The sequence below is a fragment of the Typopeltis vanoorti genome, chromosome 11 (assembly GCF_054136105.1).
Source record: "Typopeltis vanoorti isolate ZY-2024b chromosome 11, IOZ_Tvanoo_1.0, whole genome shotgun sequence".
NCBI classification, from domain to species: Eukaryota; Metazoa; Arthropoda; class Arachnida; order Uropygi; family Thelyphonidae; genus Typopeltis; species Typopeltis vanoorti.
In genome coordinates, this window is record NC_143559.1 from 65,559,971 (window position 1) to 65,574,828 (window position 14,858).

The following is a 14,858-nucleotide window of genomic DNA, read 5'->3' on the forward strand; positions in this document are numbered from 1 at the left end:
TTTTGTAATTGGTCGATTTTCTTAAAGGGGGGATGAACACAAGAAGATTTTTGCCTTCCCTATTAGTTTACTTCTGAGCAAGACCAGTAACTGAAAGTCAGTCCATCTTCCAACTTTTCTTAGTTCTTCTATGTATGAAAAAAACGAAATGACATCATCAGAGTCTTCGCCTGAGAACTGGGGGAACACTTGTTGGGGATCAACTGGAGAAACGATTGGCTTGTTGTACAAAAGGATGGAGAATGAAAGAAAGAGTGAATGGGGAAAAGCATAAAAGTGTGAGAAACTGTTAGAAAAGAGATTAGTATTGTATGGGGATCCAATGATGAGAGGTATACATAATGAGAAAGTGAAAGAAACATGTTTTCTAGGTGTGAAGTTTGCTGAAGAAGAAAAAAAAAAAAAGGGAATGAATTAATTATTGTGGCAGGTGGAAATGATTTGAGAGATGAGAAATATTCACTGAAAGAAGATATGAAAAGTTGTTAAAGGAAGCAAAAATGAAGAGTAAGAAAATAAAGATTGCTGCCTCGGTAGGACAGAATTGAGAAGGGAATTGATTGCCAATGAGCTACTGAGAAGATTGTGCAGGAAGAATGATGTGCAGTTTATAGATTATGCGGATCAAATTTTGTGGACATAAGGACCTGTATATGCCTGATGGACTGAACTTAAATGTTTTTGGAGCTAGGTACTTGGAGAAAGTGTTGTTCAGTGAGAGGTCGGAAGTGCAAACCAGGGAATCTAGAGAAACTAGAAGCAATGAAGCATTTGTCTACCCACCCATGGAATAGATAAGTATGAGTTGCAGAAATGATTATGAAGAGCTGGGTGCAGTTTCCAGGTTTCGAATCTGAAGGGCCTAGGGGATGTTGAAATGCATGTACACGAATGTCAAAGTAGCGGACATAAAGGAGAGAAGTTTTTAGCATGGTAAGCTCAATTGTTACTATTATTATTTCTCTTGTGTCAACTAAGAATAAATCTCTAAACAATCTCTCTGGGACTCGTTTCCCTTTTCAAGCTCTCACGATATTTGTTTGTTTTAGCTGCACCAGTCAGAGCTTTAGGACAGAAAATTCTTGTCCAAAGAAACTTTCCCAGAGGTCAAGTGTTACCTAACTTTATTAAAATAATTAAGTAGCTTAAAGTAATCTTAGCATACAGTCAAAATACTCTTGACTCCCCTTATGCATAGGTAATTTTGTGAGTGGTAAAATCAGTCTCATGCTCAGATAAAACTCAGGCTTACATAGAAAAGCATATTTATTAAATGGCTAAAGAGATTACAATTAAGTTTAACATGTTGAAGGCAAATCATTGAAATCATTACTAAATCACTAGTTAAGCAAATAAGAAATATTCAAACTGACAAGTATACTATTCACATTCCATGAGTGAATTAGGTTCACACATAGCACAAAATATAAGATCAATTTCTAAACTAAATTTCTGTCAATTTGACCCCCTTACATTAAATTAGGAACTGCACAATCTTAAGTTCTCAGACTACCAGTCCAACACAGTCACTAAATCACTGAGCACAAAGTTACTTTAAACTTTTTTTCTTCCTAGTCAGAATCTCGTTCTTTCTTTCCTCTAAAGTTAATTATTACATAGGTAAAAAGATTTCAGTGCTTTACCACCTTGATGTGAAGATGTCTTGGTTCTTTCGTCCGTCCTTTGTGAGGAGGATATCTTTCTGCTACGGTAGATTGCTGCCATGTGGAAGTCGCGTTCGTTACGAAATGGCCACTTTTCTTTGCTGGAAACTCACTCATCTCATGGATTGCTGTCGTTAGCTTGACCTCCATCAAAAGGAATCCTTTACTATCTCAATATCGGCGAAAGCTTTACCGATGGCCCAATTTGGAGAACTGCCATCATCTCGCATATAGCATGCCTGACTCCTTCAGTTAGCAACCGGGAAGGAGATTGCCGTCTGGCGCCGTCGATCTGTCAGCACAGCTGGTCCATACAGGAAAAAATGGGGGGGGTTCAAACACCTGTGAACTCATACTTATTCTCTGTTACAGCGCCCTCTTTCCACATTCGAATTTAATTCACGTCGCCTTCCTATTCACTCTTACAAAGTGGCGTCATACCTCTCTCCTCGATGAGCGCTCTATTCGTAGAACGTGAGTTTCGTTCGCTTTCCATGAATGCTTTCGCTTCAGGCATTACATCATCTTGGGCAGCTAGCTAGCAACCTTTGGACCTTTGTTTGCACTTAGACATACATTCTTACACAGAACATTTTAAAATATCCACAATTTCTTAAACAATACATTTTTACTTAGACATACAAATTTCACTTCTATTTTACTTCTTTCTAGGGTAATTGTAACATGTTTTCTTTTTGCTTTCTTGACTAAAAAAACAAATATTTCTAGCTCAGAATTTTGTTTCTTGTTAAATCCTGACTGAATGACCCTTTTGATAAAATGGTCCTCATTCAGGATCTAACAATAGCAAGTAAGAGAGAGAGAGAGAGAGAGAGAGAGAGGGGATAATTATGGAAAGATGGCTTTACTCAGTGCTAATGGTAGGAAAGTGACAGAAGCAGAAGAAATAGTTCACATAGTTGGTTTTAGTTATAATTCTGACCATTGAACCCCTTTTCATAGTCTCACACACTAAAATACCATATCTACCATTTTTGGAATGGTATGTCATACCATGCCATAGAATAGCCCTTTGATATAGAGCATATGACCTTTGTACCAGATGTCCAGGTATATATATATATATATATATATATATATATATAATATCAAAGAGCAGCATAAGGATTGTTATTAGCTTTTAGTTTAGTGGTTTCTGCACATGTGTATAAAAAGATACCTATACAGCCATATGCATCATTATATTTTTAGGTAACTGCCTTGAAATACCTTCTTTGTATAAAAGATAATAGTATCATTTATTTACTGAACATCAATTCCACCTCTTATGTAAATGTCTTAGACAGTGGTTCTTAAAGGGTGCGCCCTAGAAGATTTCCAGGTGCACCCTGTGGTATTCCAGAGAAATATGTCCAGATATAAAAATAAATATAGTTACTCTATTATACCTTTTCATTACGGATATACCGCTCTTTTTGTCAACACATCATTATTATGTTAATTAACAGCGGTTTTTCTTGCAAAGAGAACAAGAATATGGTTTATTCTTGTTGTGTATATTACTTATTTTAAAAGTGGATGTTATGTGCATATTACTTATTTTCAGATAAATACACTCAAATAAAATGGATAGATTTCTCAAAAAGAAGCGTGATATTGTGAAGAATCAGATTCTGGAATGAGCAAAAGTTAAGTGCAAGTAAGAAAGCAAAATCGCGGCCTACTCTCAAATATAATGAAAGTTATTTAAGCTTTGATTTCACTTGGACCGGAAGTGAATCATTGCTTTCTAGTAAATTGAGTAAACATTTTAAAATTATACACTCTAATTTACAAGATAAATCTGTAAGTTTTTTCAAGAGATTGTCTGAACAGCAAACAAAAGCAGCAAATTCTTTTAAAAGTATAATGACTGTTTCTGATAAAGCTCAAAGCGCTTCTTATCAAGTCTCAGAACTGATAGCAAAAAATATGAAAGATCATACTTTAGGTGAGTCACTTACTTTTCCTGCATGCAAAAAATGGTCATGACAATGCTAGGAAATGAAGCAGCAATGAAAATAAGCAAGATTCCTCTGTCCAATGATACAGTTCACAGGTGTATTATAGAAATGTCTTCTGATATCGAGAAAAATGTATGCAGTAATAAACTTCAGTATTCAAATTTTGCATTGCAAGTTGATGAGTCAACAGACATTACCAACAAGGCGCAACTCTTAGCATTCGTCCGTTTTATTAATGAAGATCAAATAGTAAATCAGTTTCTTTTTTGCAAAGAATTAAGTGTGTCTACAAAAGGTGAGGTCGTTTTTAACATTTTGAATAGCTATCTTGATAAATGGCAGTTAACATGGAAGTCGTGTGTAAGCATTTGTACAGATGGAGCCCCTTCCATGGTAGGCTGTGTTAAGGACCTTACATCTTTTGTAAAAAAACAAAATGAGAATGTTATCGTAACTCACTGCTTTCTTCATAGGGAGGCCTTGATGGCAAAAACATTGGGAGAAAAATTAAGAGAAGTTTTAGATCAAGTTGTTCAGATGGTAAACTTTATTAAAACAAGACCTGTCAAATCGCGTTTATTCGAAAAGCTTTGTATCGATATTGATTCACAACACAGATGGCTGCTTTTACACTGAGGTGAGGTGGCTGTCAAGGGGGAAAGTACTTACCCTTGTACACCAGCTACAACAAGAACTTCTTGCATTTTTTGAAGAGATGAAACAATTACATTTTTGTAACCTCCTTTGGTGCGAATTTTGGATTGCCAGGTTACAGTATTTGGCAGATATATTTCAGCAGCTCAATATTTTGAATTCTAGCATGCAAGGGAAAGAAGAAAATATTCTCGCATCCACTGACAAAATGAAAGCGTTTCAGAGAAAATTACAGATTTGGAAAAGAAAAGCTGTTGAAGGTAATTTGGAAATGTTTCCATTGGTAAGTAACACTTCGATAAATGAAACACTTCCAATAATAGTTGAACATTTAACAAGTTTAGAAGAAAATTTTAGTTCTTATTTTCCATCACTGAACAATACGATTGGATTAGAAACCTGTTTATGGAAACTTCAAGTGATTTTGGTTTAACATTAACAGAAGAAGAAGAACTAGCAGCTATATCCACTGATCGTGGATTGATGATTAAACATAATGAATTGTCTCTTGAAGCCTTTTGGATTTCTATAAAAGAAGAATATGTGTCAATATCTAAAAAAGTTTTGAACATTTTACTACAATTTTCAACATCATATTTATGTGGATTAGGATTTTCTATCCTCACCACAATTAAGTGTAAAAAGAGAGGAACTCTTCAATGTATTGATGAGGAAATGAGAGTTTGCCTTTCAAATATATGCCCAAACATTGAAGCAATCGCTAGGACACATCAGGCTCATGTTTCTCATAAACACAAGAATGAACTTAAGGTATGTTTCATTTTATTTTTTTTCTGTAATATTTGACTTAATTATTATAACATATTTCTCAGAAATTTGTATATAGTGCACCTACAATTATTTGTAGGATTTTAAATGTGCCCCGACTTCAAAAAGTTTGAGAACCACTGGTCTAAGAGGTAGAATTGATGAAACAAAAGATGTTTCATATCCAGCATAATGATTCTGTCAGGAAATCAGGCTAAATAAGCACTTGCATATATGATATGCAAACTGTGCAACTTAGGCAGTAATTTTTGTGTATTTCGAATTTATCTTTCAGAATTATGAGATGATGTGCATATTTTCATTATGGCCATTGCCTTTCTGTGTTTTAAGAATTGCTTAATATATGTAGCATTACATTTATTCTTCTTCCTGCAGATTCTCTCCGGCCTGGTTGGCTGGGTGGTTAGCATACCTGCTCTCTAACCAACAGGTTACTGGTCCGAATCCCTCTACAGGTATGGATGTTTGTGGATTGTCTTACCTTGTGTAAGACAATCACATTGTGTTCTGCTGTAACCTTTGATATGGTTCAGTATGACCACCTTTGCTGTCCTTGCACCATTAAAACCATAAATGATCATCATAATCATCTGCAGATTCTCAACCACGTACAACAATAGTTTTGACAAAATGCATTACAGTTTTGTATAGCAAGTTTCATCCTTAAACCACTCTTTTGTTGCACCATTTCAAGTTGTATGTATGTGCAACTCCAGTGGTTGAAATTATTTTCAATACTCTTGTAGCAAGCTCTCACAAGTGACCTCTCTGTTAGCTGCTTAATCAACATACATCATAAAACATATACTGAATTTATGTTTTGAATATATGAACATATTAGTATATACTGACTATACTAATCTGTCACAAGTAAGTGTATTATTAAAGTTCATATCAGTGCTAGTAATGATATACACTAGTTTATAGAGCATTTGCTCATTCATATCACATTTCAGAGATGCTTCTGATATCACTGCAATTCATGATTACAGTCACATTTTTATAAGTACACAATTTCGTGTGTGTGTGTGTGTGTGTGTGTGTGTGTGTGTGTGTGTGTGTGTGTGTGTGTGTGTGTGTGTGTGTGTGTGTGTGAATAATTAACATTTAATAATAATACATTTTGTTATATGGGAAAGTTTCATTTGCTCACATTTACAGATGAGATACCTTGTGAGATCTACAAGTAAATAAAATATTCATTACTTAATTAAGGGGATATTAGATCCCACATTGTTTTAAAACCGAATAAGAAACTCAAGGATCGGAATCAGAGAGTTTCATGCCGAATATAGTAACTATAAATGTATTGGCGACTACTAGCGTGAGCTAAAGCACGTAGTTCAATTACGTAGTACAAACTAGGGCAGCTCGTTGTAAAGGTGGAGAAAGTTCTGATCGCTATTTTTAATATTTTCCATAATGTAAAACCCATCTCCTAGGAGATGTATGATGTTATACATTGTGGTGGTAGGTCACTACCCAGACCGTTTTCGATCTTTATTGAGATCTCATCAGTGAGTAGCTAGACCAAAGTATAATACTAAGGTTATAGTGAAAAGAACTTATATACTCTGCTATACGAGTTGTTAAAAAGGTGCACCCATAAATTATTATTTAAAATAAAGAGCCAATAGGCTTCATTTCGGCGATGTAAAACATTATTTAAATTAAGGGGATATTAAATCCCACATTGTTTTAAAACCAAATAAGAAACTCAAGGATCGGAATCAGAGAGTTTCATGCCGAATATAGTAACTATAAATGTATTGGCGACTACTAGCGTGAGCTAAAGCACGCAGTTCAACTACGTAGTACAAACTAGGGCAACTCGTTGCAAAGGTGGAGAAAGTTCTGATCGCTATTTTTAGTATTTTCCATAATGTAAAACCCATCTCCTAGGAGATGGATGATGTTATACATTGTGGTGGTAGGTCATTACCCAGACCGGTTTCGATCTTTATTGAGATCTCATCAGTGAGTAGCTAGACCAAAGTATAATACTAAGGTTATAGTGAAAAGAACTTATATACTCTGCTATACGAGTTGTTAAAAAGGTGCACCCATAAATTATTATTTAAAATAAAGAGCCAATAGGCTTCATTTTGGCAATGTAAAACATTATTTAAATTAAGGGGATATTAAATCCCACATTGTTTTAAACCAAATAAGAAACTTAAGGATCGGAATCCGAGAGTTTCATGCCGAATATAGTAACTATAAACGGTCTGGGTAGTGACCTCCCACCATAATGTATAACATCATACATCTCCTAGGAGATGGGTTTTACATTATGGAAAATACTAAGATAGCGATCAGAACTTTCTCCACCTTTGCAACGAGTTGCCCTAGTTTGTACTATATACTTGAACTGCGTGCTTTAGCTCACACTAGTAGTCGCTGATACGTTTATAGTTACTATATTCGGCATGAAACTCTCAGATTCCGATCCTTGAGTTTCTTATTCGGTTTTAAAACAATGTGGGATCTAATATCCCCTTAATTAAATAATGTTTTACATTGCCGAAATGAAACCTATTGGCTCTTTATTTTAAATAAAATATTTATAAATTAAAATGTGTGATGAAATGGTTCATTGTTTCTATGAAAACAACATGTTCTGCTTATATGGTAATGTATTCAGTATGTGCTTCATCAGCAAGTAAGATATTTGTGTAGAATGAGTGATGAGATGTGCACTATTATTTCACACATTTTGTATTGAAGTCCAACTTACTCTACAAATATTTAATTGAAAAAAAAAATAGTAAAAAGATGCTCATCATTTTAGTGCATTGCACACGATTGTGTGTGTGTGTCTTTAAGTAGTATTGAGACATAAGGGAATCAATTTTCTATAATGTAACTGTGTATTTGAATGGTGTATGTTTGTTAAGTCAGCTATCTTCTCTTTACATTGATTCTTAGGAGAAACATTGCCTTGCTATCTGTCAGTCACACATTTTCAGCATCTTTGACAGATAGTGAGATGTTCATATAGAGTGAAATAACTGGTTAGATTCCTATTTGCATATTTTGTTAATTTTGATAGTAAAGGTGCTGAACTTCTGCACCATTCACACTCTTGGTTTATAATGTTCAAACGAATCTTCACATTATTCAAACACCAAGTGAAAATGTTTCAGAATTGTTGCAGGCTCTTAATAGCTATTATCAATCTTTTTGGTAGTTTTCTGATGTATGCAGATATGTATAACATTTAATCAGACAGAAAGATGTTTGAAAAAATTTAAGAGATTAAGAATGAAACCAGCTTATGGGAAAACACTGTATTGACATTGGTAAATGATATTAATAGCATTAATAATATGCTTAAGTAATATATAAATTTGCATGTCAACTTGATTACTTAAGTGAAATCATGTCTATGAATATGCTGTATATATTTAACATCAAAATTTTGCTTTTCAGACCCATGTCAATCCTTGCTTCTACAAACCGACTGCAGATAATCCTGGTACCATACTAAAAAAAGACAAACCGCAAAAATTAGATCCAGGAGATGTCTTTTCTCTGTTACCACGTTCATTTCGTTATCAGGTGATAGTTGGAGGTGATAAAACAGAAAAGACAGATGAAAAGTAAGTAGTTATTTAACCATCTTAGATTTGATGCATTCCTTTAGCAATTCTTTTAGGATTCCTGGAAGAGACTTCCACATACCCTCTAAGAAATGCATGTTCAGTGTTCACTACTCACCTTTACAAGGCACACATAGATAATTGTCTGGTTACTGAATGAATGTAATGAGCTGAGATGATGCTTAGCTGAACTCATTTTATCTGTTTTGGCTTGAATCATAGAAAATTCTGATGATGCAGTGTAATCAAATGTCATGCTGCTGGCTAGGTATTACACAAATAAATAAGTTCCCCCCACCACCACCACACACACTCCTTTCAGGGAAATTGTGAACAATCTCAGCTTGGTGGAATTGAAGATATACACTCTCAACATGAGAAGTATCAATGGAAAAAAAGAGGTGGAGCTAGCAGAGGAATTACACAAATACCATATCAACATATTTGGTGTTACAGAGATGAAGATAAAGCTAGGGGAGATATTTCTAAATAATAAATGTAAGATGCTATATTCTGGCACTAATGATCAGGAAAAAGAAAGTTTAGCTATTCATCACTAAACACTGTGATATTCTTGAATGGCAAGTAATTTCAAGTAGAATGATGTGTGCAAATTTCAAAATGGACAATAAGTTATTTTGCTGTGGTTCACAAGAAGACTTTAGTAATCAAGTAGTAGAGAAATTTTTTGGGTGATCAAAGAGAGTGAGAGCAACTGACATAAAGAAAAATAAAAGCTGTTTTTTTGTTGGAGATACAAACAGCAGTAAGAAATGAATCCTAGACATACAGAAATGTTTTGAGAAAATTTAGGGAAATTGCAAAATTAATGAAAAATACTTATCATCACTCCATCTTTCATGTAAAAAGAACATACAATAAATAAGATGTCTTATTGACTGTTTGACTATGTTACTGTTGATAGATATCTTCAGATTAGTTCAGGATATTGAAGTGCACTGGAGATGTGCAGTAGGAAGTGATTGCCATTTAGTTTTCAGCAGAATAAAAATGAATATCATATTGAGAAGAAAAATATGTTAAAGTTTTAAAAAATAATCTAAATATAGCAGCTTTCAAAGATGAATAGTAAACACGTGGAAAGGCTTATGTGTTGGCAATACATTTTCATGGTATTGATTACAACAACACAGAATGATAAGAAAATAATTAATATTTATTTACTTAGCTGATATTCCACTGGTATTATATCCAGCATCTTCAGAGCACAAGAACAGTTTGCCACATGAAACAACAGTAATTTGGTATAACAGTGAGACTAGTTTTAAAAAATGGTAATGGACAATACAAGGAACTAAAGTCCTAATTAGGTGCTATCTATGTTGGAAAAAGAGAGAAAACAAGTATTAATTAGATCTTAAAATAAAATAAAACAGTTTGTCACAGTACATGAAACAACAATAATTTAGTATAACATTGGGACTAGTTTCAAGAAATTGTAATGGGCAACACAAGGAACTACATATATGATATATGGTCTAAAGTCCTAATTAGGTGCTATCTATGTTGGAAAAAAAGAGAAAACAAGTATTATTCAAGGTATACATTTTTGGTCGTTTTTATAGATAGAAATACACTTTTATTAATACAGACCAGTATTTTACAAATAAACATTTATTAAAACCTACCAGTTTCGCCAGCAAACTGTCTGGCTTTTTCAAGGTATTACGGAAATATGAAAGTAAATGCAAATTAAAAGGAACATAAAAAACGTTGTAAACCAAACTAGTATCTATGGTTACACGTTTCGCGTGACAGAGATGGCTTATTGTTCTTATTCATTATCACGCATGCGCGTTTGTTGTAGACTTGCAATGTGATTACTGGCCAGCTGCAGTTCAGATTGACTGAGAGAGAGGATCAAGTTTTTCCACGAACTGTTGAGAATTATACCCTGATTTCTGTTGAGGTTTCCGCCGGTTATTAGTACTATTGTGGCTTCCTTAAAAACACGATGCCTGTAGTCGTCATCGAGATATGGCATGGAGCTGTTTTGCCAATCTATCGTGTGGTTAGACGTGCAGAAATGATGTGCTAAGCCGGAAGAAATGCTTCTGTTGTGGTTTACGTCACCAACATGTTCTTTTTGTCTAATTTCTAAACTTCGTGAAGTTTGTCCAATGTAGGCAAGACCACAGGAGCAGGGAATGTAATATACTCCTGGATATTTGTAGAAAGGAACTTTATCTTTTGGAGATCCTAAAACTTGTCTGATGTTGGTGGTTGGTTTGAAGACCACTCTGATGTTGTTGGCTCTTAGTATTCTTGCTATTTGATAAGAAATTGACTTGATGAAAGGTATCACTACAGTAGAAACGTGCTGACGGTGGGATTCTTCTTGTCTGGGGTTGTCATTGTATAGATATTTTTTGATGATGTTTTGAGGGTATCCATTTTGTGATAATGTGTTGGCTATTAGTGAGAGTTCATTCTGTGTATCCTCCTCTTCTGATATAAACTTTTTGGCTCTATGTTTCAACATGTGGATAATACTCAGTTTGTGTGACTTGTGATGGTTTGAAGTATAGTGAAGATATCTTCCAGTATCTGTGGGCTTTCTGTAAATGGATAATTTGACACTGTTAGGTTGTTTTTTTATCAAAATATCTAAAAAATGTAGTTGGTTGTTGTTTTCTACTTCCAGAGTGAATTTTATCTTGCTATGTATTGAGTTGATTTTATCCACAAACGAAACTGGTAGGTTTTAATAAATGTTTATTTGTAAAATACTGGTCTGTATTAATAAAAGTGTATTTCTAAAACAAGTATTAATTAGATCTTAAAATGACTGTCTGGTAAATTTACACAACCATATTTGTTGAGGTTTGGAGTATGTTTTAAAGCTGCTGTTGATTCCAAAAACAATCGCTCTGACTTGCTTATATTGACTTCTGTGTTGCACTTTTGTTTTCTTCCATTTGATCCTGTGCGAACGGCTATCCGAGGCATGGTCTGCTAGACTCGACTTGCCATAACAGTAATGCTGGATATATTTTTTATTCACTAAGGCATATGTCAACAGTTCTTCCTGTCAGTCCATAGTAAATCAGGTCACAAGAACAGGGCACTTTATAAACTTCTTGATGTGATAAAGAAGAGAGTTTGTCCTTAGGTGAACAGATGAGCATTGCCAATTTGATATATGGTTTAAATATCGTTTAAATATAGTGCATAGCTAATATTTATTAAGCACTCAGATATTTTTTTCAGATGTGCCTTGAATGTATGGGATGGTAATAGTTTTGCTGTAGTCTTGTGTAATAGGCAATGGATGGAATTTATGGGGAGTATTTACTATTTTTTTATCCTATTGGTATTATAGCCATTGACTAAGAAAGTGGGATGTAAGTGAGTGCATTCACCAGTAAAAGCATTGTCATTGAGCAGATGATTCTAGCTATGTGAATTAGTATTTTTAGGATGTCATGCTGTTGAACTGGATGATGGTGTGACTATTTGTGCAAATATCTCCCTGTATGTGTGGATTTTCTATAAACAGAAAAAGATAAGGAACCATCTGGAAGCCATGTGCTTAGTGTATCCAGGCAGGGTACATGGTCATTAGCTTCCTGTTCCATTGTGAAGTGGATTTTAGGGTGTTGGCTATTTAAATGCACTAAAATTGTGTCCGATGTGTCTAGACCATGCAGCCAAATAGCAAATGCATCATCAACGTAACATAGCCAAACATATATTGGATACATTTGTAGTGTATCCAACAGCTATGCACCATATTTAAATCATATATCAAATTGGCAATTCTCATCTGTTCACCTAAGGACAAACTCTCTTTATCACATCCAGGAGTTTATGAAGTGCCATGTTTTTGTGACCTGGCTTATTATGGACAGATGGGAAAAACTGTTGACATCTGCCTTGGTGAACATAAAAAATACATCTGGCACTATTGTTATGGAAAGTCAGGTCTAGCAGACCATACCTTGGATATCCTTTCACACAGGATCATATGGAAGAAAACAAAAATGCTACATTTTAAGTCAGAGAGATTGTTTTTGGGATCAACAACAGCTTTAAAACATACTCCAGACCTCAACAAATATGGCTGTATAAATTTACTAAAAATCTGGGAGACAGTCATTTTAAGTTCTAATTAATATCTGTTTTCTCTCTATTTTCAACATATATAGTGCCTAATTAGAATTTTAGTTCCCTGTGTTGTCTGTTACAATTTTTTAAAACTAGTTCCACTGTTATACCAAATTGTTGTTTCATGTACTGTGGCAAATTGTTCATGTGCTCTGAAGATGCTGAATATAATATCAGCTATTAAGTTAATAAATATTAATTATTTTCTTATAATTTTGTGTTGTAATCAAGACATGGTAATAAATTAATAAGGTGAATAGTAGTCTTGGATATACAAATGTTATTGGAGAAAAAGTGGATAAGTTTCAAAACAAGAACCAAACCTTAGCAACCTACTGGCAAATATGAAGGAAGTGTTGATTGATTCTTTTGAGGAAGCATATGGCAAAGTTTTTTTTTTTTTTTTTTTTTTGCAGGGTTAGGAAAATCAAAACTCCTTGGTGGACTTGGGAAAGAGAGAGTTCTAAAAAAATAAAAATAATAATAAATAAATAGTATGGCAAGTAAGTCACCATGTACCCTTAAAGAATATAGAAAAATGTTTTTAAAAAAATCTAGGCTAATATATAAAAGAAACTAAGCATAAGTCATATGCAAGACTTGAGGGAGAATATAGAAAATCAATATCTGAAGATGACAGAATGTGCTGGCAGTTGTTGGAAAAAAAACTAGAAATGGAAGAAAGAGTAGTGTAAAAAGGATTAATTGGTAATATAAAAAGTGAAGATGTTCTGAATGTCTGGAGTAATGATGCTTGAAAAATTGTTAACCTACCTACCAGCTGAGGTGGATGAAATAGTGAGACCAACTTGCACTTTTTATCCACGTTATTCAACGAGTGTTTAAAGAATTGTATCCAGATTTAGCTGGATGTCTATAGACGTCATGGCTGGTTGAGGAGTTAAATGAGGCAAGCAGTGACTGCAATGAAGAATATGTATAAATTCTTGAAGTAGAAAAAGTCATCAAAAACTTAATATGGAAAGGCATCTGCAGTAGATCATTCTCATTGAATGTAAGAATTACATCAGTATTTCCCTACTCAGTGTTAAAGGCCAAATTTATGTAAGCATACTTAGAAAAAAAAAAAAATGGAAGATAAAACTTTTTTTTTTTTTTTTTTTTTTTTTTTCCCAAGGTGGGTTCAGGCCAAGTAGCGATTGTCAGAATCAGATTTTTACTTTAAGACAAATAATTGAGAAATAATAGGAATATAACCTCCATGAGAATGTTTTATGTATATATATAAAAAATAAAAAAATATGCTTATAGATTTATATTCCCATGATGTTATATAAGGTGCCAAGAAAAAAGCTCTTCAAAATGCTACTGTTATATGGAGTAAAAATAGGACATTATATAGAGCAATAAATAGTCTATATTTAAGTTGTAAGCCACCTGTTAAATTTAAAGGGAGTACTGGAGAATATATTTATATAAAATTAGATGTAAAATGAAAGTGCCATTTCTACTTATTCATCATCAATGTGGATCACATTACGAAGGAAAGGAACATTAAATCTGATATGGAATTGGAAATCTTCAAGTCAACCATTTATGTAGACTATGTCATACTCCTAAATAAATGCAGTACTATCTTCACTATTCTTTAAGTAAACAGCTATAACAAATTTGGCATGAAAATCAATTTAAAAAAAAAAAATTGTAAAAATAGGTTGATATTTTTGAAAAACTAAATACATTCTCAAAGAGCAAGTAAAATACTTCGTCTGTTTAGTGAAGGTGGCATAATAAATTTGGAAATAGATAATAGAATAAGCAGTTAACATTGTAGGAGCCACTTGAATAATTTCATATAGAATAAGAAAGAAATTAGCCAAAACATTAAACTAGCAGTATAAAACTGATTTTAACTTGATTGAAGAGTTGGGTTCAGAATATGACAGTTGACCAAAGACTAAAGGCAATATATATATATATATATATATATATATACATACATATACAGTGGTGAGCTATAAGGGGCTTGCCCGAGCCCTTTGTTAAATTTTTCTCAAATTTGCGAGTCCCTTGTTCTTATTGTTTATTTATTTATT

At 33.7% G+C, this 14,858-nt stretch overlaps 1 protein-coding gene across 2 annotated transcripts in view; it reads left to right on the plus strand.

Moving 5' to 3' along the window:
* The window catches only part of LOC150101680 (uncharacterized), a 276,464-nt gene that overhangs the window by 62,518 nt on the left and 199,088 nt on the right, over positions 1 to 14,858 (plus strand). For both annotated transcript variants that reach the window (XM_090400506.1, XM_090400507.1), the window contains exon 3: positions 8,504 to 8,673. In XM_090400506.1, the coding sequence (XP_090256632.1) occupies positions 8,504 to 8,673 (170 nt within the window). The remainder of the gene's footprint in view (positions 1 to 8,503; positions 8,674 to 14,858) is intronic.